Source organism: Podarcis liolepis (genome assembly GCF_965112155.1).
Source record: "Podarcis liolepis genome assembly, chromosome: 2".
Classification (NCBI taxonomy): Eukaryota; Metazoa; Chordata; class Lepidosauria; order Squamata; family Lacertidae; genus Podarcis; species Podarcis liolepis.
In genome coordinates this window covers 63530415-63556267 of record NC_139555.1, presented here as the reverse complement: position 1 = coordinate 63556267, position 25853 = coordinate 63530415, and the positions used below count along the sequence as shown (strand labels likewise).

General features: G+C 42.5%; 1 protein-coding gene across 3 annotated transcripts in view; it reads right to left on the bottom strand.

The window, feature by feature from the left end:
* Positions 1-5477: 5477 nt before the first annotated feature.
* LOC310699835 (proton-coupled amino acid transporter 1-like) overlaps positions 5478-25853 on the bottom strand; it is a 44965-nt gene continuing 24589 nt past the window's right edge. For all 3 annotated transcript variants that reach the window (XM_083488442.1, XM_083488443.1, XM_083488444.1), the window contains exons 10-11: positions 23126-23295; positions 5478-11205 (exon numbers count right to left, since the gene is read on the bottom strand). In XM_083488442.1, coding sequence (XP_083344568.1) covers positions 10943-11205; positions 23126-23295 — 433 coding nt within the window. In that variant the 3' untranslated portion in view covers positions 5478-10942. The remainder of the gene's footprint in view (positions 11206-23125; positions 23296-25853) is intronic.

The following is a 25853-nucleotide window of genomic DNA, read 5'->3' as shown; positions in this document are numbered from 1 at the left end:
TTGGCAGTGATGTTGCAGGCAGCAAGCTGAGAAGAAGGTCAGAGCCACATGTTTGATTTCTGTTTGAATCCAAGGTTGCAGCTATGGGAGAAGCAAGACCCTTTTGGGGTATCAATGCTGCGAGCCCCACCATCTTCTTCTTCTTTGGCAATCACTCATAACCAAGTAAGATTGTCTTCCATGAACACGGTCTTAACAGTGATTCCGTAAGTGACTGTGGAGGCCAATTCTGGATCCACATGTCCTTCCACAGTGGGGGCATTGGTTTCCAGACAGGAGTTGTTCACGGTGAGGGTTTGCCAAGCGTGCCTTCCTCTTAGCATGTTTCTCCCTTGCGTCCTGAGTTCAAGTGTCTTCAAAGCCCATGACACCTTTGGTAAATGCTGTTCTCCAATTGGAGAGCTCACAGGCCGGTGTTTCCCAGTTGTCATGTTTATGCCACATTTTTTTAGATTTGCCATGAGAGAGTCTTTAAACCTCTTTTTGTGTAAATAAACGGTGTATCACAAGGACACCGTAGTCTTTGCTGTGCCTCAAAAGGAAACCTAGACTTCTGGTAAGTGCCTAGAAGCTCTAGATTCTTGCATCGCTCGGAGAATGGGGTGGCGTGCAACAATAGTCTTTTGAAATGATAGACTAAGATGTCGCTATGCCTCATACTTGGAGTATCTTAAAGAATCTTGCAACTGCGTCACATAGAAGGACATGTGGTCCAGTCCCGTCCCGTCCCGTCCCCCCAGCACCAAACTGCTCCCCAACATCTGAGGGCAAGACTAGGCATTCCTGTGTAAATAATCAACCCATGGAAAGTATGATGTGATGATTGCTAATTCCTCGGGGATGTTTTTGAAGTCATTTTGGGAACTGTAGAAAAATAACCAAAAAATACATTTTGTCAGAAGAGTAAGCCACATATCTGACATACAGAACTGGCAAAGTCCCATGTGTCAGACTCGTTTCTTGTTTGCCATTGCAAAAGGCCACTTGACACATTCATGGACACCACTCAGTTATCCAGCATTTTGTGACTTGCAGCAGACAATGTGAACTGCCTCCACTGAGGTTTCCCATGTAAGGAGCTACAGTTTTTTTGATGCATCAAATTTACATACTGGTTTATCTGAGGTTTGATACTTGGTATGGGTATTTTTACTTAGGTTCATAGTTTTATAGGATTGGGGTTGGGTGTCCTCACAGGCCCCCTCCAAACATCTAGGATTCTAGATCCTAAAAGTGCCAAACTGGAGATTGTTTTAGGATACGTTCACTATTCTGCAGGTGGGATAAATGCACGTCAGAAAAAATAGTTTTGCATAATGAAAGTGGGTTAAACAATCGTTGTCTTAGCTCAAAAAATCCATTATTAAAAAAAACCATTTAGGAAAGAGGCTGTAAAATGTATTGAAAAGTTTCAGATGAACAATTAATCAGAAGATGTATTAACAACCCACTAGCAAAGTGGGATGAATACTCCTTGTCATCTAAACCCTCTACAAACAAGTTGGGATGCATGCTTAGAAAAACTAGCCTAACCTTGACATATGCTTTATGCAAGCAAATCAGGATGCTCAGTAAACAGGCTGTTGGAGTCATTAACAGAATAGTCAAGTATGTTTCCTTTGCTAGGGAGATTGCTCACCTCCCTCCCTCCTCCCTCACAGCAACGGCCCATGCAAACCAGTGTTTGCATAAAGGCAAGCAGCTTGTGGCTGCAGCTGGAATCTGTGAGTTGCTTCAGACTAAGTCACACCCAGACCACAACCACTGTAATCAATGGACACGAGTAATGTTAAATCAATTTATTTCAGTGGCTATATTCTGAGTATAGGTAAAGGTAAGGTAAAGGTAAATTAAGTACAATTAAGTACAGTAAAAGGCAACTCATCTCACTTTCAGGGCGAGGGAGCGGGCGTTTGTCCACAGACAGCTTTCCGGCTCATGTGACCAGCATGACTAAACTGCTTCTGGTGCAACAGGACACTGTGACGGAAACCAAAGTGCATGGAAGCACCATTTACCTTCCCGACGCAGCAGTACCTATTTATCTACTTGCATTAGTTTGCTTTTGAACTGCTGGGTTGGCAGAAGCTGGGACAGATCAACAGGAGCTCAACCCGTTGCACGGATCTGAAACACCGACCTTCCAATTGGCAAGTCCCAGAGGCTCAGTGGTTTAGACCACAGCGCCACCCGCGTCCCTACATTCTGAATATAGTTTTATACAGCCCACTATAAGGCAAGGTCAGTGCTGGGTATTTCTTTGGCACTCTGAAGGGGTCCCCAATCCCCCAAATATGATAGGGAACAGTGTTTTGTGGTGTGATTTGAGCACAAGTGGCAGTTCACAGCTTAAAACTGCATATTTGTAAATAAAAGCAAACCTTTGAGAATGCCGTAAGCCTTGTGTGGTCCTTTTAAAAATGAAGTGAAGCTGCATACATACAGGAATCCTTGGAATTTTTCACCTCTCAGATCATTGGTGCAAGCATAATGACGTTTTAGTTGTTGCCCATCATCTACTCAGTCCCCAGGAGGAAAAAAAATCACTTGTTTGAATGTCTGACATGGCCAAGATGTACAGAGACACACAAACCCTGTTTGCTCATTTCTCTTCCCGCACCTCGGGAAGTATGGTTTCCATTTTTCACTTCAGAGCTTAAATGTGCCAATCTCAAAATTGGGTTTCCAATTTTCAGTACTAAAACATTCTAATTTCACAGACTATTAGCCAGTGGTGCCATGTTCTGAATTCTAAATGAGAGATCATAATGAAAAATGAGAGAGATCAATGGCAGCCTTAAGTTGTTGCAGTCCTACTCTCCAGAGTGTGTGAAGTGCGTAAGAAAAAAACAATTAAGAGACACTGGATCGTGGCAATTATGCTATGATATAACTTACATTATATTTCACAGAGCTAAATTTTGTGATAAAGCACTGCTTTTATAGGTGATGTCACATTTTAGAAAATAAACTGAAATCATGGAGCAAAGTTAGCCTCATGAGTAACTCTCTAGTTGCACTTTAAATGTATATTATTCTTCTGATGCAAATGCACCCTAATAATTAAAAAAAAACAACCCCAAGCTGGGATAAAACCAACTTTAAAAGCTTTAATTCTGCTGCCACCTTCAATTTACTTCACACAAACAAATCACCAGTGTGTTGGGAGACTGTGAAGACTCCCTTTGCACACAGGATCCACACACTGGGAAGAAGCACTTGCAAAGAATCAAGAGTGACATTGGGATCAGTAATCAGGGCATCAGTAATCAGAGATGCATGAAAGCAAGCTGGAGAAGGAAGAGAAATATTGGATGTACTCTGGTCATCTCTGGACATTGATTCAAAAAGCACAAGAGATGAACAGGAGATGCTTCTTCAAGCTACCAACTGCAGACTTGTTTTAAACTCAATCAAACAGAATCTTGCCTCGTTTCATTGGGCAGAAGAGAGCCAGTGTGGTGTAGTGCTTAACAGCAGTGGACTCGTAATCTGGTGATCCGGGTTCGCGTCTCGGATCCTCCACAGGCAGCTGCTGGGTGACCTTGGGCTAGTCACACTTTTCTGAAGTCTCTCAGCCCCACTCACCTCACAAAGTGTTTGTTATGGGGGAGGAAGGGAAAGGAGAATGTTAGCCGCTTTGAGACTCCTTCGGGTAGTGATAAAGCGGGATAACAAATCCAAACTCTTCTTCTCTTCTTCTTCAGAAGAAACACATATAGTCATGCATTGAAACATCATGTTCATGAGTAGTTTAAAAGGCAGCAACTATGCTGTCTGGGCAAACAGAACCTCAAAGAACACACAGATGTTCAGATGTTGGAGTGTTTCCAAAAACTTCAGATTGACACTCAAGCATCAACATTCCCAAGTCCTCCCAAGCTATCCCAGTCTGGGAATCTAGGACTTCAAGAGCCCAGGTGTTGGGATTTTGTTTTATATATTGAAGTTTCATTCACTGGGAAGACTAGTTTACAACCCTTGATGTCATTTCCAATTTCATATTGATTGGCAAGCCAGACAGATGGGTGTTATAGACTGTTAACTATTAAGTCTGGGCTTAAAAGGTTTGTCCTGAAGAGGACACAGTAGTTGAGGAGAGAGATGGGAGGAGTTGGAGGGAAAATGACTGGGTGTTATGAATAATAAAGATCTCATTAGAAATTAGTCAAATCTATTTCTTATGGATAACGGGGAAGATATAAAAATGAGTTTTTATGATTATTATTTTTATTCCACTCTCAGTAAACCAACACCTGCAGTGCACCAGGAAGTCATTATTCAGACTCAAACAAATAGACACATTGGTTTCCCTGTCACACTACAGGGGTTGGTTTACTCAACCATTCTAAGATTGCATTATCACCAACTCCTGCAGTCATGAAAAGCACTGTGCTTATTTTGCATGAATTGAAGTCCCAATTGCATTGCCACTAGAATAATAATAATATAATAATTTATTATTTATACCCACTCTGGGCGGCTCCCAATCAAATATTAAAAACACAATACAGCATTAAACATTAAAAACTTCCCTAAATGGCACTTATTGCCATTTAAACTCCCAAATTTTTCATGTTTTCCTTTTTATACACATTTATATACACCCCACAAATGAGTATTACACTTCATGCATCTGATGAAGCAGAATCCAGTACACAGAAACTGATACAAGAAGTACTTTGTGAAAAATGTTATACTGGATTAGAAGTTCAATTCTGACAAGATCAAATTAAGTGTATTTATCCCAAACACATGAGATGGTAGACACTCACTGGACTGGACTGGACTCCTCTTCAGAGGGCAGATGGGAAGAGGGTTAAAATGATAAAATACTGTCCCATACAAAGAAAACAAAAAAACAAAACCCAACCCGAAAAGTAAGATAAGGAGAAAGTTCCCAGCTTAGTTTTCTTCTTGAGAAGCTAGGTTACCATGTATCTAAATTTTCCTTCCTTCAAAATGGGCAATATCCCATCACATGAGCTCCCAACTTGCAGTCAGGTTCAATTCAGATACAGTACAGCTCTTAACCACATTGTGGGAACAAAATGGGCAATATCCCATCACATGAGCTCCCAACTTGCAGTCAGGTTCAATCCAGATACAGTACAGCTCTTAACCACATTGTGGGAACAAGGCCTCAGAGCAGGGAGGTGGTTAGGGTTAGCCACAGCCAATATGGCCAGTGGTCAAGGATGATGGGACTTGTAGTTCAACAACATCAGGGCCAAGGGATTGCACAGGTTGTCCGTGCCTGCAACAGCGGGTTACTTTGAAATGGCTTTAGGACAGCCCATAAAAATATGGTGTCTAAAGCACTTCTGTAAATTGAACACCAAAAGAAACCTCCATTCTGAGAGAGGAAAACCAATATATTTTTCAGAATCTGAGACTGTTTGCCTGAAAACAGTGCTCTCACAAAACAGTGCATCAAAGGTTGGTGGTAAACATATCATTAAGGCATAATAAAGGAGGACTAGACAGTTTTGAGTTTATTTTTCTTCATTAGAACCATGTTTCTTATCAAGATCTCATATTCAGAAATCATCATACCATTATTATTTTTGTTGTTATTATTATTATATTATACACAAAATTTCCAGGGCTATTTACAAAAAGAAAAACACAGTGACAATTAAAATCCAGGTAAAACAAATCGGAACATACAATACTCTGTGCGACATCTCACCAAGTTTCCGGTTAAAAAAGCAACCCAGCTCATTGTGTGGCTACCCAGTCCTCACCCACAGAGGCTTAAAAACTAAAATTAGTAATCCGCTGAAGTTAGATATTAGGAGATGTATACAAACAATCCAAAAACATTCCAAACAAAGTCATTGTTGAATACTTATAAAGTAAAAAACAGACTTTATTGAATAATATATCCAGTAAAGAACATGATTCAGGTACAGCACCATTATACACACATACACAACTGAGCATTTCCATTGGATATGCACAGTAGCAGCAAACAAAATATTTGCTTGCAACAGACAAATTTAGGCACAAATAAATACATAATGAATGACTCCATGTACACACACACAAACACACACACACCTTTGCCCATCTTCAAAGCTACCTCTTCTTTCACAACCATTTTGCGGATAATCCTATATATTTCCTTCTGCTTGGTCATTTTTGAGAAACAACAACATATTCCCCAATTTAACTTGCCCTAAAAACTGGTTTGTTTGAATCTGCCCTATATTATATATATAAAAAAATGAGACAACATAGGAAGGTCCTTCAAAGGAGCACAGCCATTCCCATATTCTCCTCTAGGCAAACCCAGAATAACCTCATGGGATTTCAAAGTAATCCCAGAGGCTGGATCTGCACAGGCAACAAGGCTCTCCCATAGTCTTCTATAAGGAGGCAGATACATGTTGTGCTTCAATCTGGCAACCATGTTGTCTGTGTCATTGTGCAGGTCGAAAGGTTACCAGTTTGGAGCTTCTGCTGTGAGTTTATGAAGGTCACAGCCAGCAATTCTCCCCCCATAGAAATTTAATGGAAGACCTGAGTTGCGTTTGGATCTTGTAAGCATCTTTCCCACAACTCTGATCACCATGGTAGTATTAAAACAACAATAATAAAAATAAATGAAGCGTACATTTGGTTTGAGACGGAAATGCCCTTTCTATCCTTTTTCAAAGTCAACACAGAAATAACAATACAGATGACTTTCATGGAGAGAGTATGTGAAAGGTCAGATTATTGTCTCAACTAGACCAAGAGACTATTTTGAAACTTCACCAGATATCAACTGTCCATAACCTGGGACATAGAAACCCTTCTCTGGATATAATCACAAGGTGCTGGAAATGTTTAACAGGGCAAAAATATTCAGTACAGTGCCTCTGGAAAATCTCCTATTGTCTGCATTCTGTACAAAACACAACTAGGCCTTGGTTCTTTGGTACTTTTGGTACTTGGTTCTTGGTACTTTAAACAGCAAGTAAAATGGGTACTTCATAAACCATAGATCTCCAAAGACCACGATATACCCAGTAACAGTAACAGGGCTGCACAGATAAGAGTATTTGCCACCACCCAAACAATGCATATTATATTTAGCAGTAATCCAGATACTAATCTGTGGTGTCCCCCCACAATCTCCAGTTAAAGATTCATGGCTGTTAAAGCAGTTTATTTATCTAGGAGTCAGGTAGAACCATTATTCCCACTGAAAGGAGCACTTCAACTAATATTTAAATAGACTAGAAATTACTATGGTACCATTACAGTAACAGATTAAGACAGATTAAAATGTTTCTAAATGCAGTGGTATTGAATGTTTAATTCAATGTTTATCCATGATGGACATTATGGGAGTGATGAAAGTCAAGGAGGACACATCATAACACGAAGAGAAAGGAAGAGGGCAGCATTCTGACCCAGAGAATGCAAAAACCATCTTCTTCCAGAAGGTTATTTTTAAGAGGACATGCAAAATAGTTTAAATGGCACTCAATTGAGAAGCTGGATGAGCTCCAGGGCTAAACGAAGGCAACTCAGGTTCTCGGATGATTGCTTCATCGCCCCTTTAAAGTTCCCTTGTTCTGTTTACCCTACAACAAACAGCTGCTAGTCTTTAGACACTAATCGGACACTAAAATTTAAGATACAACATTGGAAGTGAAAGTCCCTACGAGTTGTAAGCCTAATGATTCTAGTAAACTAATACGAAACAATCAGAAACAGTCTTGAAGGAATGGACTGCCTAAATGCCAGCTCATAAAAAAGGGGTCCCTACTGTGAAATTACTGCTTAAAGCAATTTTATTTTTATCTCTTGTAATTCTTACTTAAAGCTGTGCGAGTGTTCTGTAAAATATAATCTAAAAATATTGTGCCCTAATTTCTACCTACCGACACAGTGGGGTTCTGCACTGTTAAGTGCCCACACTGAGGTTCTGGATCCAGTGGGCAAAACGTACAGTAAGTAATTTCAATTAATATCTCAGCGTTAAGTAACAAGACAGTACAGTGGTACCCCAGTTTACGAACTTAATCCGTTCCAGAAGTCCGTTCTTAAACTGAAACCGTTCTGAAACCGAGGCGCTCTTTCCCTAATGAGGCCTCCCACTGCTGGTGCCCTTCTACCATTCAGCTTCCATTCTTAGACCGAGGCAAGTTCACAAACCGGGACACTACTTCCGGTTTTGCAGAGTTCATAAACCGAATAGTTCATAAACAAGACTGTTCTTAAACCGAGATACCACTGTATAGTGAATTTGTCCAGTTTTTAATTCTATTTCTCTAAACTCCTGCCTTCCTTACCATGCAGAAAGAGAAACGCTTTTCCAGTGTAAACCTAAAGTCTACCTCAAAGGAAAGGATACATTTGTAGTAGTGTTATGAGAATTAAGAAGGGGCATAGAAAGCTATTCTACATTTCTCTGAGAGTGGTAGTAGGATTTATATTGGAGACTAGTAAATAAAGCATCATGATTACATATTTAAAGCCAGAATATATATATATAGAGAGAGAGTGAGTTAAAGGAACGTTTTTAAAAAGGAAGTATGAATAAGTACTTCCTTACACTTACACTTGGGCAAAGCTATCTCAGAAACTTATTTTATGAACAGTAAAGTACAATGTCTGAAGTGTAATCTCTGGCACTCATGAAATCTCCCATTTCTAACCCCCTGGCCTGAAATTTGGGGTTTTATAGTTCTGTAAAGGCAGCCATATTGCTTAGCTGCTCTAAGTTTCTAGCTGCCATGCACATCATATATTTCTTTCTTTAGCTGAGAAACTAACAGTACAATTCTGCACAAATTTACCCACAAGCAAATCCCATTAAACTCAATAGGGCTTACACCCAGAGAAATAAATACAGGAATCTTCGGAAGCCTTGATGAATCAAGACAGAAGTGCAAGACACTGCAATGTAAGCTGTACGTATGTGCAAGGACTTTAGCAGTTATATTACATACTCAATAAATTAATGCCGTAACAAACAATTAAAATATACTTCTGAGCAATTTTTTTTAAAAAAGGAAGTTTGTCTGCTTCCACTATAAAATTTAAAATGGGCTTTGCTAAAATAGTAAGTGTACAATACCATGCAACATACACTGAAAGTTAAGTTGAACTCAGTAAGAGTCACTTCTGAGTAGACATATTTAGGACTGCAGTCCAAGTTATGGTTAGCTAATGTGCAAAAATTGAATTTTAGACAAAATAACTTCATCAAATCAAGCTGGCACATTGAGTTTTGCATTTTTTAAAAATCCCAGACTAGTTATAAAAAACGCAATGTGACTGTAAAGCCTGTATCAACAGAAGAGGAAATAATATAGTAGAAGACAAAAAAAATGCAAGGTGTTTTTTTTTAAAGACTTTTCATGTACATATTCAACACCTTTATTTTTTTTGGTGGGGGGGGGCTTTGATTGGTTACTTTTTCAGGGCCTTTTAACATAGGACATTTTACTCAGCAGGTGTAGTAAAAAATGTACACATGTGAAGACCGCACAGATGACAATAAACGAAAGTCATGTTCAACAGCAAGCTCCCAACAATGCGCATAGGAGTCACAAGAGGGGCAGCCGAAATCATCCCACATCTCTCCCTCTAGATGGGTGTGCTTATTTTCCTCTCTCATGTAAAATGGCTCTCGTTTGTAGGCAAAGTTAGATTCCATTGAATTATGGCCCAATACATGGGCACAGCATCAAGAGTTTTGATTTCTATACATTTTGTATGGTCACTGCTTCCTTTTCTTCAAAACCGTATGTTTAGTAACTGCTTGTTGCAACTTCCATTGCAAAACAGGAGAGGATGGCTTGTATCCTACAGTTGACCATGTCCTGCCGTGAATTATAATCAATATTACCTCCCTATTTGAAATAATTACCGTATCCTATGCCCAATTCATACACGCACCTTTCTCCCAGTATTCTTGATACTGGTCTCAAGTATACCCTGCCATGGAGTACTGCTGAGAAGCAACAGAAACTGCCATCTTTCGCATGCAGCCCAATTAGAGTGGTTCAAGTACTGTGCATTGTATTTTATTGTACCTGAGTCTACCTACAACTCCGTCGTTCGTGCTGATATGAACCCAAAGGTGGAGAAGGGGGCAGGGCAGAAAGCAAGAAGGGAACATAACCAACAGGCTCTTCAATCTGTTCAGTCCACTTAAAAAAACTGCTAACAGACTTCTGTTGGTTTCTCTCCTGTTCTGTGCTTGTTGCCACTTCCAAGTTATACGTCATTTCCCCAAAAATGCAGATACACATTTGAAGCTCAATGCAATCAGTAAGCTGTCAGACAGAAGCATTTCAGAACAGCAGCAAAGAGATTCAAGGGTTTTTGTTTGTTTCAATCAATCAATCAATCCCATCATACTTCTGTCATGGAATCCAAGGTGGAATTCAAGTGGTTTCCAGGCGGCCTCCCATCCAGGCACCGACCAGACCCGACCCTGCTTAGCATCAGCAAAGTGGTGGCATCTTGTGCCTCCAGCCCATACACTTGGTCTTGGGTTCTCTTCCCAAGGAATGGTAACATGATGTTTAAAGGGCTTTGCCGCCCTTTTGACAGTATTGGAACTATTAATTCTCTAGATTCCAGAGGAGACTGTATAAACCAAGATCTCTGCAGACTATTCAGCATCATTCTATCAGAGACTCACACTGGAGCAGACAACAGTATTCCACTCTTATCAAAGACTAATAACTGTGCTGTGAAGGTTCTTAAATCATCCGCTCCTGACTTGTACATAAAGAAGCATAGACGCGGATCGGAGTCCTGCCTTTTCCACTGTCCGCTTGCATTTAAATCAGCAAAATAAATACGGTTGGGAAGCAAAGAAGTGGCAACAAGTCACTGCAGTTGCTACAATGGAAACCAGGATCCAGCCAGGCTGACGAAATATTCTATAGCAAAGAAAAATAGAAAGGTGTGCACAGGTTTAGTGTGTCATTTATAAGGCACGGGTGGCGTTGACGGCGGTGGGAGTTGGTACGATGAGTTCAAAGAGAGACTCATAGGTTCCCACCACAAACCCAGCAAAACCAATGAAACTGATCAGGATATCTTTGGCAATGGTCAAGGGATGCATGCCGTCGGAGTAGTAGGTGGCAATGTGCAGAAGGGGCGGGATGATCAGGGCAAGGGCACTGCTGCTGATTGAGCCCACCAGAGAGATGACAATGCCCAGTCGAGGAATCAGGATTGCTAGCAGACCTGAGACACAAAGAAACAAGAGGAAATAAAAACTTGGTTAGGAAGGCATCTGATTGAAAACATTTATTGTTAGCCAAAGTAGATGCTACAACAGGGTGCCATCAACTTTAAATGTATAAGAGAAAACAGAGCACTGTGGCTGATTTTTTTAAAACTGTTAATTTATCCAGCACTGTATAGCATAGGAGCCAACTGCTAGGAGCCAAGGTCTCTTTGCCCCCTCCCCCCAAATATTTGAGGGGCCTAGCCCCCAACCAAGGTTAACAGGCATTGCCATTCAAATGGTGTTACACGTCATGTGATCGATTATGTGGGCATGGCTTACCTGCCCCCCCCACCCATATTTTATTCAAGTTGGCACCCCTGCTGTAGAGGGAGGCTGTAGTGGAAGAGATCAAAACTCAGCAGCAGAATGTTTCGCATGCGTAAGATCCTGGGTTTAATCCTCAACATCTCCTAATTAAAACTATCTCAAGTAGCAAGTAATGCAAAATAAAATATTCCTTCCTGAGACCTTGAAGACCTGCTGCCACTCTGGGGCACACAACAGGGCTCACCCCAGAGGCCACTGGGTCCCAGCTCTAGTAGGAAACATGATGAAAGCTATAGTCCAATAATGCTGGCTACGCCTCGAACAGACAGTATTGGGCTAGATGGGCAAATGGTCCAATTCAGTGAACAACAGCTACAAAATTTCCAAAGAACCAGTCTAGAGGTTCCTTCTAGCAGCAGAGATGGTACAGTGGTGGGAAAGAGGCTGGGCAATTTGGAAATTCAATCCCCAGATCTATCATGCCACTGAACTTTAGAAATACAGTGGTACCTCTGGTTACGAACTTACCGTATTTTTTGCACCATAACACTCACTTTTTTCCTCCTAGAAAGTAAGGGGAAATGTCTGTGCGTGTTATGGAGGAAATGCCTACGGGTGGCATGCCTACGGATTTTCCTCCTCTAAAAACTATGTGCGTGTTATGGTCGGGTGCGTGTTATAAAGCGAAAAATACGGTAATTCATTCCGAATGTCTGTTCTTAACCTGAAACCATTCTTAACCTGAGGTACCACTTTAGAAAGTTTTCTTGCTTCAGTTTAGCTCATTTGGGAGCAGCATAGTATCTGTGTTCTTCCAGGAAGTCTTGAGGCTAGGTTGAAAGGACCCACACACCAACAACCTCCCCTTCTATTATCCATAGATGAACAGGGATGTTGTTTCAGATCCACAGCACAGCAAACCCCAAGACTTCCCTGCCAGAGCTAGAAATTCCCAAAGACTGAGCAATGGCTGGGTGAGTGGACCTCCAGAGACTTGTAAGAGCAGCTGCTTCATACTCAAGGGGGTTACATGCCTGGGAAGGACATGGCTAGAGACTAACAGGGCCTTTTCCCACTAAAGAACCACCAATGAAGTCAGCTTGGCTCGTTCCCCAGCTCCAACCAGCCCCCTGGGTCTCAGCCCCAGCCAGCTGCTCATACCACTCCATCCCAACTTCAGAGGCTAGGCTCATAACCCCTCATAAAACACTTGCAGCTTTAACATCTGAAACTCCCAATCACAGGTCCCTGGGGCCTCAGCCAAGGGCAACTCATCCCCTTCTGTTTGAGAAAGCTACTTGAGGATCTTAAGGTATTACTTGTGCTACTGGCTTCTGGGCAATAAGTTATGAACAAGCAGCACATAACATTAATAATAATAATAATAATTTATTATTTATACCCCGCCCATCTGGCTGGGTTTTCCCAGCCACTCTGGGCGGCTTCCAACAAAACACTAAAATACAATAACCTATTAAACATTAAAAGCTTCCCTAAACAGGGCTGCCTTCAGATGTCTTCTAAAAGTTTGGTAGTTATTTTTCTCTTTGACATCTGGTGGGAGGGCGTTCCACAGGGCAGGCGACACTACCGAGAAGGCCCTCTGCCTAGTTCCCTGTAACTTGGCTTCTTGCAGCGAGGGAACCACAGAAGGCCCTTGGCACTGGACCTCAGTGTCCGGGCAGAACGATGGGGGTGGAGACGCTCCTTCAGGTATACTGGACCGAGGTCGTTTATGGCTTTAAAGGTCAGCACCAGCACTTTGAATTGTGCTTGGAAATGTACTGGGAGCCAGTGTAGATCTTTCAAGACCGGTGTTATATGGTCTTGGCGGCTGCTCCCAGTCACCAGTCTAGCTGCCGCGTTCTGGATTAGTTGTAGTTTCCGGGTCACCTTCAAAGGTAGCCCCACATAGAGTGCATTGCAGTTCTATCTCATCTCATTCTATCTCATCCTCAGCACAAGAATTTGAGCAGGTAATATTGTAAGGGAGGGACAGTCTTTGGAATTTATTCATGTAGGATTCTGACATATTCTGTAGCTTCATTTATCTACTATTACATATGCATCCTGCCTTTCTTCCAAGAAACTCAAGCAGCCACACACCATACTCCTCTTCCCCACTTTATCCTCACAACAAACCTGTGAGGTAGGTTAGGTTGAGAAGCTATGGCTTCTCTTTTAAAAATGCGACAAGACGTTCATTTGTGCCTGAAGACCAACAATACTGGACTTCAGGTAGAAGAAGAAGAAGATATTGTATTGAAGGAAATGAGAAATCAAAAAAGGACAACTAGGCACTCAGGTTAGAAGAAAACAGATATTGAGCTAAACATAAGCCAGACCATTTTTATATTGGGGAATTTGATAAAATGATACACAAATTTGCTCCAGCAAAGGCAAAGCTTATCAAAAACATGTATATCATGAGCTTCCATAAGCCTCTGCCATCTTGCTCTCTCCTCTCTCTTCTTCTCTCAGCAGTAACAGTTTTGGAGGAATGTAAAAGCCCGTCTAGAGAGAGACAACCCTGCTTGAAAAATCAATAAAACAAGTCCCATCCTGACAAATGTTTAAATGGGCTCATCTGTTCTCTGCTGCTTTTATGGATTGAATCTAATTGGACTGCGGAACAGTGGGGCTGTTTTTCTGTTTTATGATAATGCCAGGCTGATTGTGATTTATGCTCCGACCGTTGTTTTTCAGGATCTTGGGCCTCTTAATAAGCTTTAAGCAGTGTTTTCGTATTGCATATTCATTGTTCTTTTGTTTGTGTGCTATGCTCCTCCTTTTGCGAGGATACACTCCTTAAAATAAAATAAAAATGCCTGTAAACAAGTCTATTAAATAATACAGGGCTGGGGAAAGCCGTGGCCCTCCAGCTGATGTTGGGCTACAACTCTCATCAGCCCCAGCCAGCATGACCAAGTGCCACAAACAAGGAGCATATGATGCAGATAATTTGTTCTGTTGGGCTTGCAGTATATTAGCAGGAGGCCTGTGTGGTGCATGCTGACCCACAGCAAATATGCATTTAACACTAAGCCAAAATCCCTGGCTTATTAACTTCTTCCCTGCTCCTCTGTTGTATCCTATGCATGAGGTGTAATACGAGCCACGGCGCAGCATGTTGTAAACTTAGCCACGGTTTGCGGGTTTGCATGTTATGGGAAGCTATGGGTAATGGTCTCAAAACAAGCACAGGCATGAAGCCATGGTTAAAAGTTGGCCAAAACAACACGCAGTACACAGTAATGTTAATTGTCCAGATGTTGCTCCAGAAATTAAGCCCTGAAACTGATGCTCTGAAGGCACAGTGCGTCAGAGAATTAAGACAGAGGTAAACCTTTAAGTGGGATGCTGATGGTGCTGTGGTCTAAACCACTGAGCCTCTTGGGCTTGCCAATCAGAAGGTCAGCAGTTCGAATCCCCGCGACGTTGCTCGGTCCCAGCTCCTGCCAACCTAGCAGTTCGAAAGCACGTCAAAGTGTGAGTAGATCAATAGGTACCACTCCGGCGGGAAGGTAAACGGCATTTCCGTGCGCTGCTCTGCTTTCACCAGAAGCGGCTTAGTCAAGCTGGTCACAAGACCTGGAAAAACTGTCTGCGGACAAACGTCAGCTCCCTCGGCCAGTAAAGTGAGATGAGTGCCGCAACCCCAGAGTCGTCCGCGACCGGACTTAACTGTCAGGGGTCCTTTACCTTTTTTTAACCCTTTAAGTAACATTAGCGCACATTTTAAGGCGCTCATATTTCCCTCTTCCAGCTCCTTCCTTTTCTACCATTTTTTTTTTTGTCAGAGGCCAAAGAAACCTCAAATTCTACCAAAGACACATGCGTAAAGTATGCAGCAATGCACAGGTTTGTTTGTTTGTTTCTTTGTTTGTTTAAAGATGCATCTCGCCTTTTCATGCCATTGCCCCCAAATCCCCTTTCTGGACACTCCATATACTCAATGCCGAGTTGGTGTTGAGTCATGGTAGGGATTTTTTGGTGGGAGTTCCCCATATATGAATGCCCCCCCCCCCCGTGAGTTGTTTCTGTCCCCCTCTTTATTTTCTTTCAAGAGGAATTTTACAACATTCCTGTTTAGCCATGCATTTGAATACTGAAAGTTTCTGTGCATGGCAACCTTGAAAATATCTCTGAATATACATGATTGTCTTTACTATGCTTTTAATAGCATTGTTTTAACACATGAGTTTGCCACCCTGGCCTTCTTTAGGGGGGGTATAAATTTAATTCATAAAGTAATATGAGCCCAGCCAGATGGGCAGACTATATTATTATTATTATTATTAGTATTATTATTATTATTATTATTATTATGAGTTGTAACCTGGGGGTGATTCTGCTGCCTGATGCTTCTGTGGTATTTTAAGGCATAGACAACTCCTGCTAAAATGAAGCAGTAAAAGAGGAGAATTCTCCATAATAAAGCTGGCTTTTGTTGGCAAAGAAAGTAGGGCACTTCAAAGAGAAGAATCACCATGACCAGAGAGAAGGAGGAATTGGTTTATTTCCTGAAAAAATCTGGTGTGTTTTCAAAGTAGGATGCTGCTTTTCCAGTTCCTATAGGCTTCATATTATCAGTGAGAAGAATGCTCTCAATAAGCCTGGGGGACTAGGACAAATCAAATTTAGAGAGGGAGGCAAGAAACAAGGCAGTATTTTAAAATGAAAAACTCAGCTGCTTTATGGGTGACACGGGGGTGGGGTATTGGGGTGGGGTGAGAACTTATTTGTACTGCAAAGCAAGACAATGGATGCTTTGTTTAGATGAGGGATGGGGAGCCTGTGGCTCTCTTTAGATGTTATTGAGCTCCAACTCCCATAATACCCCCATTAGCCATCCTGGTAAGGGTTGATGAGAAGTGGTGCCCAACAACCTCTGCTGTGCCATGGATTCCCCATGACTGACAAGGTGGAAGCTTCCAAGGGATGCAGCAGCTCCAGCTTCACTGTGAAACTGCGGAAAGTGAATGACGCTATTTCACAGTGATGGAGTTCAATTTTAAAGAAGCAAGCAAACAAGTCATGGCCCTTATCTAACCCAAACAGCTAGGATGTACCTGAACAAGCTGCTGAGGCTTTGAGTTTGGGAATCACGTTTTGCTGTTTATGTATCCCTTGGCAAAGGGAAGCTAACTTGTCCAGATTACACAACATTGTCCCGAAGGAGCCAATTCGCAATTCAGTACCAGTGGATTTAAGCTTATGCAAAGGCAGATCCCATTTATGGATTTATTTGCTGTGTTTACAGACTGTCCTCCAGCCTTAGGGATGCTTACAACAGCAAATAAAAAATGCATACATTCTATGTTTAGTGTATGCAAGGACCTCTGTCAGCAAATGCACCTGAAGTTTCAAGCTCCCATGTGTCAACTTGACCATATATGCATGACTTGAAAGCCATCAATGACCATTCACCGTGACAATTAAATGGGCATTCCATGTCCAGACCCAGAGAACCTCTGACTGTAGTCTGCTGGAGGCAAAACAGCAGAGTAGGGCTGCGATCCTACTTGTGAGTTTTTCAGAAGCTTAGGGTTAGCCACTAGTGGAGGAGATCATGGGTGCAGTTACATAATTTTGAACACTGGATTTAATGGCCTGGGGCGATACATCACTTCACCTACAGTGGTACCTCGGGTTAAGAACTTAATTCGTTCTGGAGGTCCGTTCTGAACCTGAAACTGTTCTTAACCTGAGGTCCCACTTTAGCTAATGGGGCCTCCCGCTGCCACTGCACCACCACCAAACGATTTCTGTTCTCATCCTGAAGCAAAGTTCTTAACCCAAGGTACTATTTCTAGGTTAGTGGAGTCTGTAACCTGAAGCGTCTGTAACCTGAGGTACCACTGTGGCAAGTCAACTCTGCTCTGTTTGGGGGCCCTCTTCCTCATTCAGCTGAGTGGAGTTTTGGTCTTCTACTCCAAAGTCCTACCCTACCAGATCCACAGCTGAACATTGACCAAAGCCCAGTGTTCTAAGGGATGCCTTAGAATCATGGTGTCAGAACACAAACGCAACAGAAGGTGCCTTTCCCCCACAATTATTCAGTGGTAGCTATTTGACGGGGACGGGGGTTGAGGGCAAGCAAATTCCATTGAACTCTGCTGTCTTGGGCCAGAGCACAATATTGTCTGTTTCTCAACATTATCCACACATGAATCTACCAAAAAAATCCAGGAAAAAACAAAAACAACGTGGGAACTCATTTTGAAGATAATCTTGTTTTCATTTTATATGAAAGCAGTGCAGTGTGTGTGGTGTGACATCAAAGAGACAACCTGACCTGGAAACACCTGAGGAGAAACTTTGACAATTGCCTTCCCCACCCACAGCACACCTCTCAGATTTTGCCTTACAAAGCAAAAGCTTGTTTTGACTTTAGGAAGCAGGTTTTGAGGAGGACTGAAATGTGGGCTCCCCATTTTTAATGATTTAGGGCCTAACTTTTTAAAGAAGCGTGCGCAGGAGGGTCAAGCTGCATAAACAGCTTTTGAAGGTACCCTCCAAAGGGGAGAGTCTATGGCTATGGGTTGAGAGGAGGAAGACGCTGATCGCAAGGGGAAATAAGCGGAAGCAGATTCATGTTCTCCCTTTCATCTCTACCTTCCCTCCATCCTCTCAAGACACAGCCCCCACCCAGGAGTGCTCAGCAGGACCAGCGGATTAGCTGCCTGTCCAAACACAGCGTCATGAGCCCCTTTATGACTCAGCCAATTGTCTCATCTCACAGCAAACAGGATTTTAAACGCCCACTTAAAAAAAATAAAAACAGATAGGCAGCAAAACTAAATTACCCAGCTGCAGCTCTTCAGCCCTCAGGAGAGAACAGTTATGCTTTCCATAGATATCAATTCAAAGGGCTTTTAAACTAGACCTCTCTTTCCTTTTGCTCAGCACTTCAAAACCCAAAATTACATCCTCTCTTCAGACACCCAAGCAGTGACGCAGACGTGCTTTGAGGCCAGGAGATCATTTCATTTAATATTCATGCAACCCACTTAATTGCTTTTATCCTTGCTGAGAGCCCAAGAAGCTTTTACTTCCTTGCTGATCAGGGATATCTTCTAGAATGGAAAGCGTGCTTGCCCTGAGCACCTTTCCAGCACAGGTCTACTTCTTCCCCATCACCACATCTGGGGGAACCACTTGCAGCCACATGCCATCAGCTACCTAAAGCCATTGCCTTAAATCTTTGCCCTTCACTTTTGTTTGGCCCTGGATTTCACTGAAGCCCATCTTTCTCAGTTACATGAACCTCCACCCACCATCCTGTTGGCTTTCCGACCAAGGCTGACAAAAATGTAAGAAGAGACTTGCTGGATCAGGCCAATGGCCCATCTAGTCCACTATCCTGCCCTCTCAGTGTCCAACCTGATGCATACGAGAAGCTCAAAAGCAGGACATGAGCCCCAAAGCACTCCATCCACTTGTGGTATTCAGGGGCACAGCAGTGTTCCACTGTAATAGGAGTGACTGACAGTGCAATCCTGCACATTTCCTTGAGTTTAATTTAGTGGGAATTTGCTCTCAGGTAAGTGAGGACTGTAAGCAAAGAGATTACTTTCTAAATCAGAGGATTCTGTTTCAGAATTGGAAATCTCCAGTCCACCTGGCAAAACCAAGTGTGAACAAAAAAATAAGTCATGCAAACCAGAGCTACATTTAGGAGATTTTCTCTTTTTTTGTTAGAAATAGAGGGTCCATGGTAGCAGAAGATGAAAGCATAAGGCACCATGGACCTAGAAACTAGGGTCTCTGGACTAGAATGCTGAGCCCAATTGTCTGTACCACTCTTGTCATCATCCTGCCACCAACACAACTCAGGACAAAACTTGAATTGCAGCCTACCCACTGCTCAAGTCTGGTCTTACATTCCTAGCAGGTGCTGGTTATCTCTCAAGTTATTATTATTCATTTCATTTCTGTACTGCTTTAGGCAATGGGTATCTTACAAGATCTGTTCCATCAATGCAAAAAATGATTTTCAACTTCCCTCTAGTTTGAGCCAGAAACTGCTCTTATTTTTTAGAGCTCTCCACGGTGATGAGGACTAGAAACATTTTCTTAAAGTGAATGGTTTGCTTTTCATGAAGTCAAACCTTGCATGTGATGTGAAGTCTGCACCAGCAGAAAGTATGTGTAAGGTTTTCTTCACATGCAGCAAGCAACAATTGTACAAGCACGCCCGTTGTACAGTACATACAGGTTTCTAGCATGCCAAACTATTAAAAACCCATCTCCCCGGTTGAATACAGTGGTACCTCAGGTTACATATGCTTCAGGTTACATACGCTTCAGGTTACTGACTCTGCTAACCCAGGAATAGTACCTCGGGTTAAGAACCTTGCTTCAGGATGAGAACAGAAATCGTGCGGTGGCAGTGGGAGGCCCCATTAGCTAAAGTGGTGCTTCAGGTTAAGAACAGTTTCAGGTTAAGAACAGACCTCCGGAACGAATTAAGTACTTAACCCGAGGTACCACTGTAGTCTTATAAAATACAACTGTCCGCATTCTAAGATTACACTTAATTCAAAGAGGAGATAAAAAAGAAAGCAAGGCAAGTAGTTTTAACACCCTTTTTGCTAACCACATCTTTTCTGCGGCTCAGTTTCAAAGGAGCAACAGTAAGCCATTCAAGAATAAACATGGAAAGGAAGGAATTAATATAGCTGAAAAATAAACTTGGAGATGGGATAAATCTTTATGAAGACAGCTATACTTAAACATTTTTAAATGTAAGTGCATTGTAAGGGGCAAAAACATGAACTCCTGAACTTGCAGTATGAATGCAAAAAGTGCTGACAGGACTGAAGCCTCACTGCTATAGCCATCTGTGCCACAGAAGGAGAGCAATCTGATAAATAAACTGACGGCAGGATCTGCAGAATCGGCTTCAGGATATCAGTGCTGTTCTTATGCTTCCTGTTCAACACCACAACACCAAATTGAAAAGTGTGCAGACATGGCCTGGGTGTCAGTCCTAACTCATCCTCCTCAAAAGGAATTTTGTTTTGGTGAAATTTCTTTTCACTGGGTTAGATAGTCTCATTGTAATATATAATACAATACCTATGCCTGCAAACCAGCTGCTTCGTTAGATCAAAAATGAAATCTCTTTGAGCACTCTATGCAATCTGTGATGTAATGGCAGCTTCAGTTACAGCACAAATGCTCAAACTCTTGCACATCTGTGATCTCCAATGGAGCTGTGAAGCACCCTTGGACTGATGCATCAGTCTCTGTTGCAGAATTTTGCTTCTGATTCTAATTGTGCCCATTAGAATAAAACAGCATTTATTGGATTAGTCTAGACCAGGGACATCCAGCTCCCAAGAGACTGCAATCTACTGACAGAATAAAAAACTGGCAATGATCTACCCACTTTGTGGGAGTGTGTGCAGGTCAAAGTTGTTGAGCATTTTTAAAGGGGATCAGCAAATACTTCTGCTGCTTTTTGGGGGGGGAGGGCTGCAACATAAATCGATAAACAATAAGTCATCCCGCCAGTGGAAACTTCGTCTTCCGTTCTTGAAATTGTGCACAGATAAAGGAAAGAGGGAGGGGCCGAATACTCCTTTCCCCCTGCAGACGAAAAAGAGACCGCAATCGACTTCAAACAACCGTGGGTTGACCTGTTGGACACCCCTGGTCTAGACCATCTTGACTGTGAGTCCTAGAAGAGCTGCTCCCAACCATGGAGGTCTTTTCCCACCTGGCCTGGGAGGGAGGGGCCCTGACTGACTCCAGCTACAAAAGCTGAGGCTGCTGAAGAGGTCAGAGACCATCTTGGCTGTCTCTTAGTGCAGACCCAGGTCATGGAGCCGGAGCTTCCACAGCCACCGCCTACCATTGGCAGCAACAGCAGGAGATACGTTCTATGCTTAGGATACTATTTTATTATGTTTTAAACGTGCATTTCATATTTGAAATAGTTTGTTTTCTTTTGAAACATTAATTTTCAATACTTTCATTATTTATTGATTTATTTATTGCATTTGTATACTACTCTTCATCTACTTATCTGTAGACAAGGTTCAGGCAGGATCCTTTCTAGATACCTCCTTTCTCCCTGCCGCAGTTAGGCAAGCACTTTGCATCTGTGTGCACATGCAGGAATGAGTGCACGTTGGCTAGGAGAAAATGAATATATTCTATGGCAGCAATGAACTCTGCCTGAAGCCTTTACGACTAGCCACTTCTGGGTTGTATCCAGCAGCAATTACATTGACAGTATGTGGTGTCAAGTGATACTGGCTGGGAGATAAAATTATATTGGATCTTAAATAGCATATGCAAGGCTTCCACCATTCTGACAATCCGTCAGTGGGTGTTTTTTGAACTTCTTCCAGCAAAAAAGTTCTTTGACGCCAAGTCTCCTCCTACTCTCCCTGCGCGGAAGTCTTCTGCGCAGGGAGGGTGTGGGCAGCGGAGTACCCGTACTCTCTCCACTGGTCTCCGGCAAGGAGTCTTGGAGCCTCCTCTCCGATTCCCCCATCTGCCCCCCTTCTCCACTGGTGTTACGCTGATTTCCTTCCCCAGCAGATGGGCTGCCTCTCTCCCTACTGGGACCCTCTCCTGCATCCCTTTGGAGCCTTCCCTCCGCCTCTAGCTCCGATGGCAGTTCCCTGACAATACCATTATGAACACCTAGATTTTAATAAACCATTCTGATATCAATAGAACATTTCCCCCTCAATTCTTTTTTTTTGGGGGGGGGGGTATTTCAAAACACCCAGATTATGGGGCTTTCCAAATATGTATGTGAAATTTGCTTATGTAGCTCTGCATCTTCTGTTTTGCTGAATACATCCAGCATACTCTATGTCAGGCATAGGCAAACTCGGCCTTCCAGATGTTCTGGGACTACAACTCCCATCATCCCTAGCTAACAGGACCAGTGGTCAGGGATGATGCGAGTTGTAGTCCCAAAACATCTGGAGGGCCGAGTCTGCCTATGCCTGGTCTATGTAGTGTCAGATACTAGAGATACTGTGTTTTAAGGAAGTTCTCTTTTATATCTGTGAAAACCAATCTTGGTAGGATTTTGGCCTATCTCCATCTCCATTCTTTGATGTTCAATTCCTGTCATATAAGCCCTTTTTATTTTCCCATAAGGATGCCTGATTTGTCCTCTGGTTCTAAAATTATGCTATACACAATTTTTGTCAATGGCTTTTAGAATAAATTCACCCTTCCCACATTGGTCTGGAGGGTCCCCCAAACCTCCAGAGTCAATTTTCATGGGGTCACAGAAGGACCTCATGGAGATTCAAAACCGCCTTGCCCCTTTACCAACTGACAGGAACTCTATATACTAGACTCCATCTGTGGGCTTCAACTCAAAATAAGTTATAGAAATGATTTTTGTCACGGAAACCCATGCTAGCAACTTTCCCTTCACATTTACAAGGGCTTTTTAAAAAACCACTAAGTAACTTCTTGTCAGCAGCAATCATTACTACTTGCTTCAGACACCCCAGTAAAGCCATCTCACTAAGTGGAATAAGTAGTCATAATTTTGCAATTCCCCTGTTCAGGACACTGTGCCAAAATGGAATGGAAAATATACAACCACTCTGATCTGTTACTCACATGTTACGCAGACCAAGGATGCCCTCAGCAGCAGATTGCACCATAATGCCCAGCGCTCAGGGACCTGAGCAATGGCCGTAGGAATGATTATTTCTGCAGGGACGTAGAACTGTAGTGCGTAAGTGAAGAAGATCCCAATGGAGTACAGCAGCTTGACAGACTGATACAACCTGCAAAAATAATACAAGAACCAAGAGTTACATCCACTCATCCTCCCAGGTGAAGCATTTATGTCAAAACCAAAAATGAACACAACCCAGAGACAAAGCAGATCTGGAATGTTTCTGCTCCCCAATCCCGTGAGTACCAAGGGACTCTGGTATGCAATTTCCATTTGCAGGGGGCGGGGGAGAGAGAGAGAATATGAACACTGTTCCGATCCCGGGCTTTGCAGAGACCAAGCTTAACACGGAAAGGCACTTGCCCTGATCTAATGACTTCGCTGGGGTATGATGAGGCATGGACTTCCTTGGGCAAGTAATGTCTTTTTCAGAGTCAAGAGGAAGGATGCTGAAAAGCTATCTGTCCTTAAGCGAGCTCAGAATCACTGAAGTTCTTCTTTCATAAATAATCACAAGTTTACGGGTTGCAAAAATCAAGGGATTGTATCTAATCAAGTCATAGTCGGAGAAGACCTACAGCAAAATCAATGGGCTTAGGTTACATGTGTATACCTACAGTGGGTCTACATAAGGGTATAACTTAGTGGGAGACAACTTAAGGATCCTTCTTTGAAATGGACGCTGGGAAGTCTCCCCATTATGTACAGATGTTTGTCCGAAGGGTTAATTTCTTTCATAGACTCTTCCGTTTGGATTTTACTTTCATTAACGGAGCCTGTGAAGTGTCAGAAATCAATCTCCTAAAGTTCATCTCCGAGCAAAACAAGTAAATACAGCAAAGATAACAGCAGGCCATCCCACCACGACATGTGATTGTACTGATGAAATCCATCAACGCCGAAAAATTAGATGGCCTTGCTAAAAGACAAGAAATAGATATGAAGGGTGAATAGGGTGTTTTGTTCTTCAGAACAAAAATAGAAATAAACAGAATCCTTGGAAGGAACTGAAGTTCTGCATGTAATTATGCATTTTCATTACTGGCTGGCTCAACAGCTGAAAACAAACGAGCAGGAAAGATTTCCGGATACTCTGCAACTGCAGTATGTGTGAATGGAGGATGAATTAAAACTTGCCAATACTGTAAGGTCCCTGTGTAGCTCAACAGCGCACTGAAATCTGGAATATTGTGCACAGCTCAGGGTAATTTTATCTTAGTTATGTATAGTGATCAGAGCGAAAGTGGACAGAGAGGGGTTTTCCTTCTTCTCTCATAATACTACAGTACCCAGGGCCATCCACTGAAACTGAAGGATAAAAGATTCAAGAAAGGCAGAAGGAAGCACTTTTGTCACACTATGGAGCTCACAAGATGTGGCCGCCACCACCAACTTAGATGGCTTCTAAAAAGCCAGCAGAAAAACCCATAGAAGATGAAGTTTAGGATTAGAAATGCTGGGGAACAAAAGCAGAAGAGGACTATTGCTCATGTTGCTTATTTATTTTATTTTATCTACTGTACGTACAGTAAAGTTGCAACTTAGGCACATTAAGCACCTGGCAATTTTTTATTTATTTTTTGAAATTTTAAAAAAAGGGAGCTGGAAGGGGGCAATCCCACCTGCCAATGCACCCAATGGGTTTTGACAATACGCAGCTTTGGCAATCCCCGGAACATAACCCCTGTGTCAGTTGAGGGCTTTCTATATATAAAGCTGCCCACAAATGTATGTAAAAGCTGCCCACTGTTCTCTGAGTGGCATACGGAATGTTTTTTAACCACAGCATCATGAAACAAAGCTTTGCGGTATATATAAAAAAAATATTCTGGCGGTAGACTATAAACAGTGGTTCAGAATGCCCAAGAGGCATGTGGTTAGCCACTGTGGGAAACAGGATGCGGCCCTAGCAGGCCTTTGGTCTGACCCAGCAGGGTTCTTTTTCTCTTTTAATGAAGTATTGATGAAAGGCACTGGGTGGGGCCAGTGAATGCTACATCCCATTTGGTTCATCTGCTTACAACAGGGATGGGAAACCTCAGGCCTGGGGATGGGGGGCAAATGTTGCCTTCCAGGTCACTCTCTCTTTGGCCCTAGCGCCTCTCTTCAGATCACACACCTACTTGATTCACAACCTTCACCAAGCCTACTTTGCCCGCTCTTGGACGGTTTTTGCCTGGACTTGAACTCCAATAGAGCTTCTTGCTAGCCTGGAGGAGAGAGAGGCATGTGTGTGTATGAGTGTGAAGAAACTAGCCTAAGGTAAACGTTACATTTAACGCTCTGCACATTTCTGCCTTGCCCGCGGCAGGGTGAGGCCATTGGAAGGGGAAGATGTGATCTCCAGGCTGAAAAAGGTTCTCCTTCCCCGATTTAAAAGAGCAGGTGGAAAGAGGAGTGGCCAAGATGGTTATAAGATTAGCTGGACTGCAATAATCACAATTTCTGTTTTTCCAAAAAAAATAAAGTTTTGCCCAAGAACAGCTGTAACATTCTGGAAGTCTGCTTTCGCACTGTCAAAAGAAGGAGCCAGCTATCAGCCGCATTCACAAGCCAACACTGGGTTTTGAACCTATAATTTGGAGCCATATGCCAAGGGTTATACATACTGTAAACAATCCCTCCGAAAACACAACGATTATGTCAAGGAAGCCAAATTTACATGCC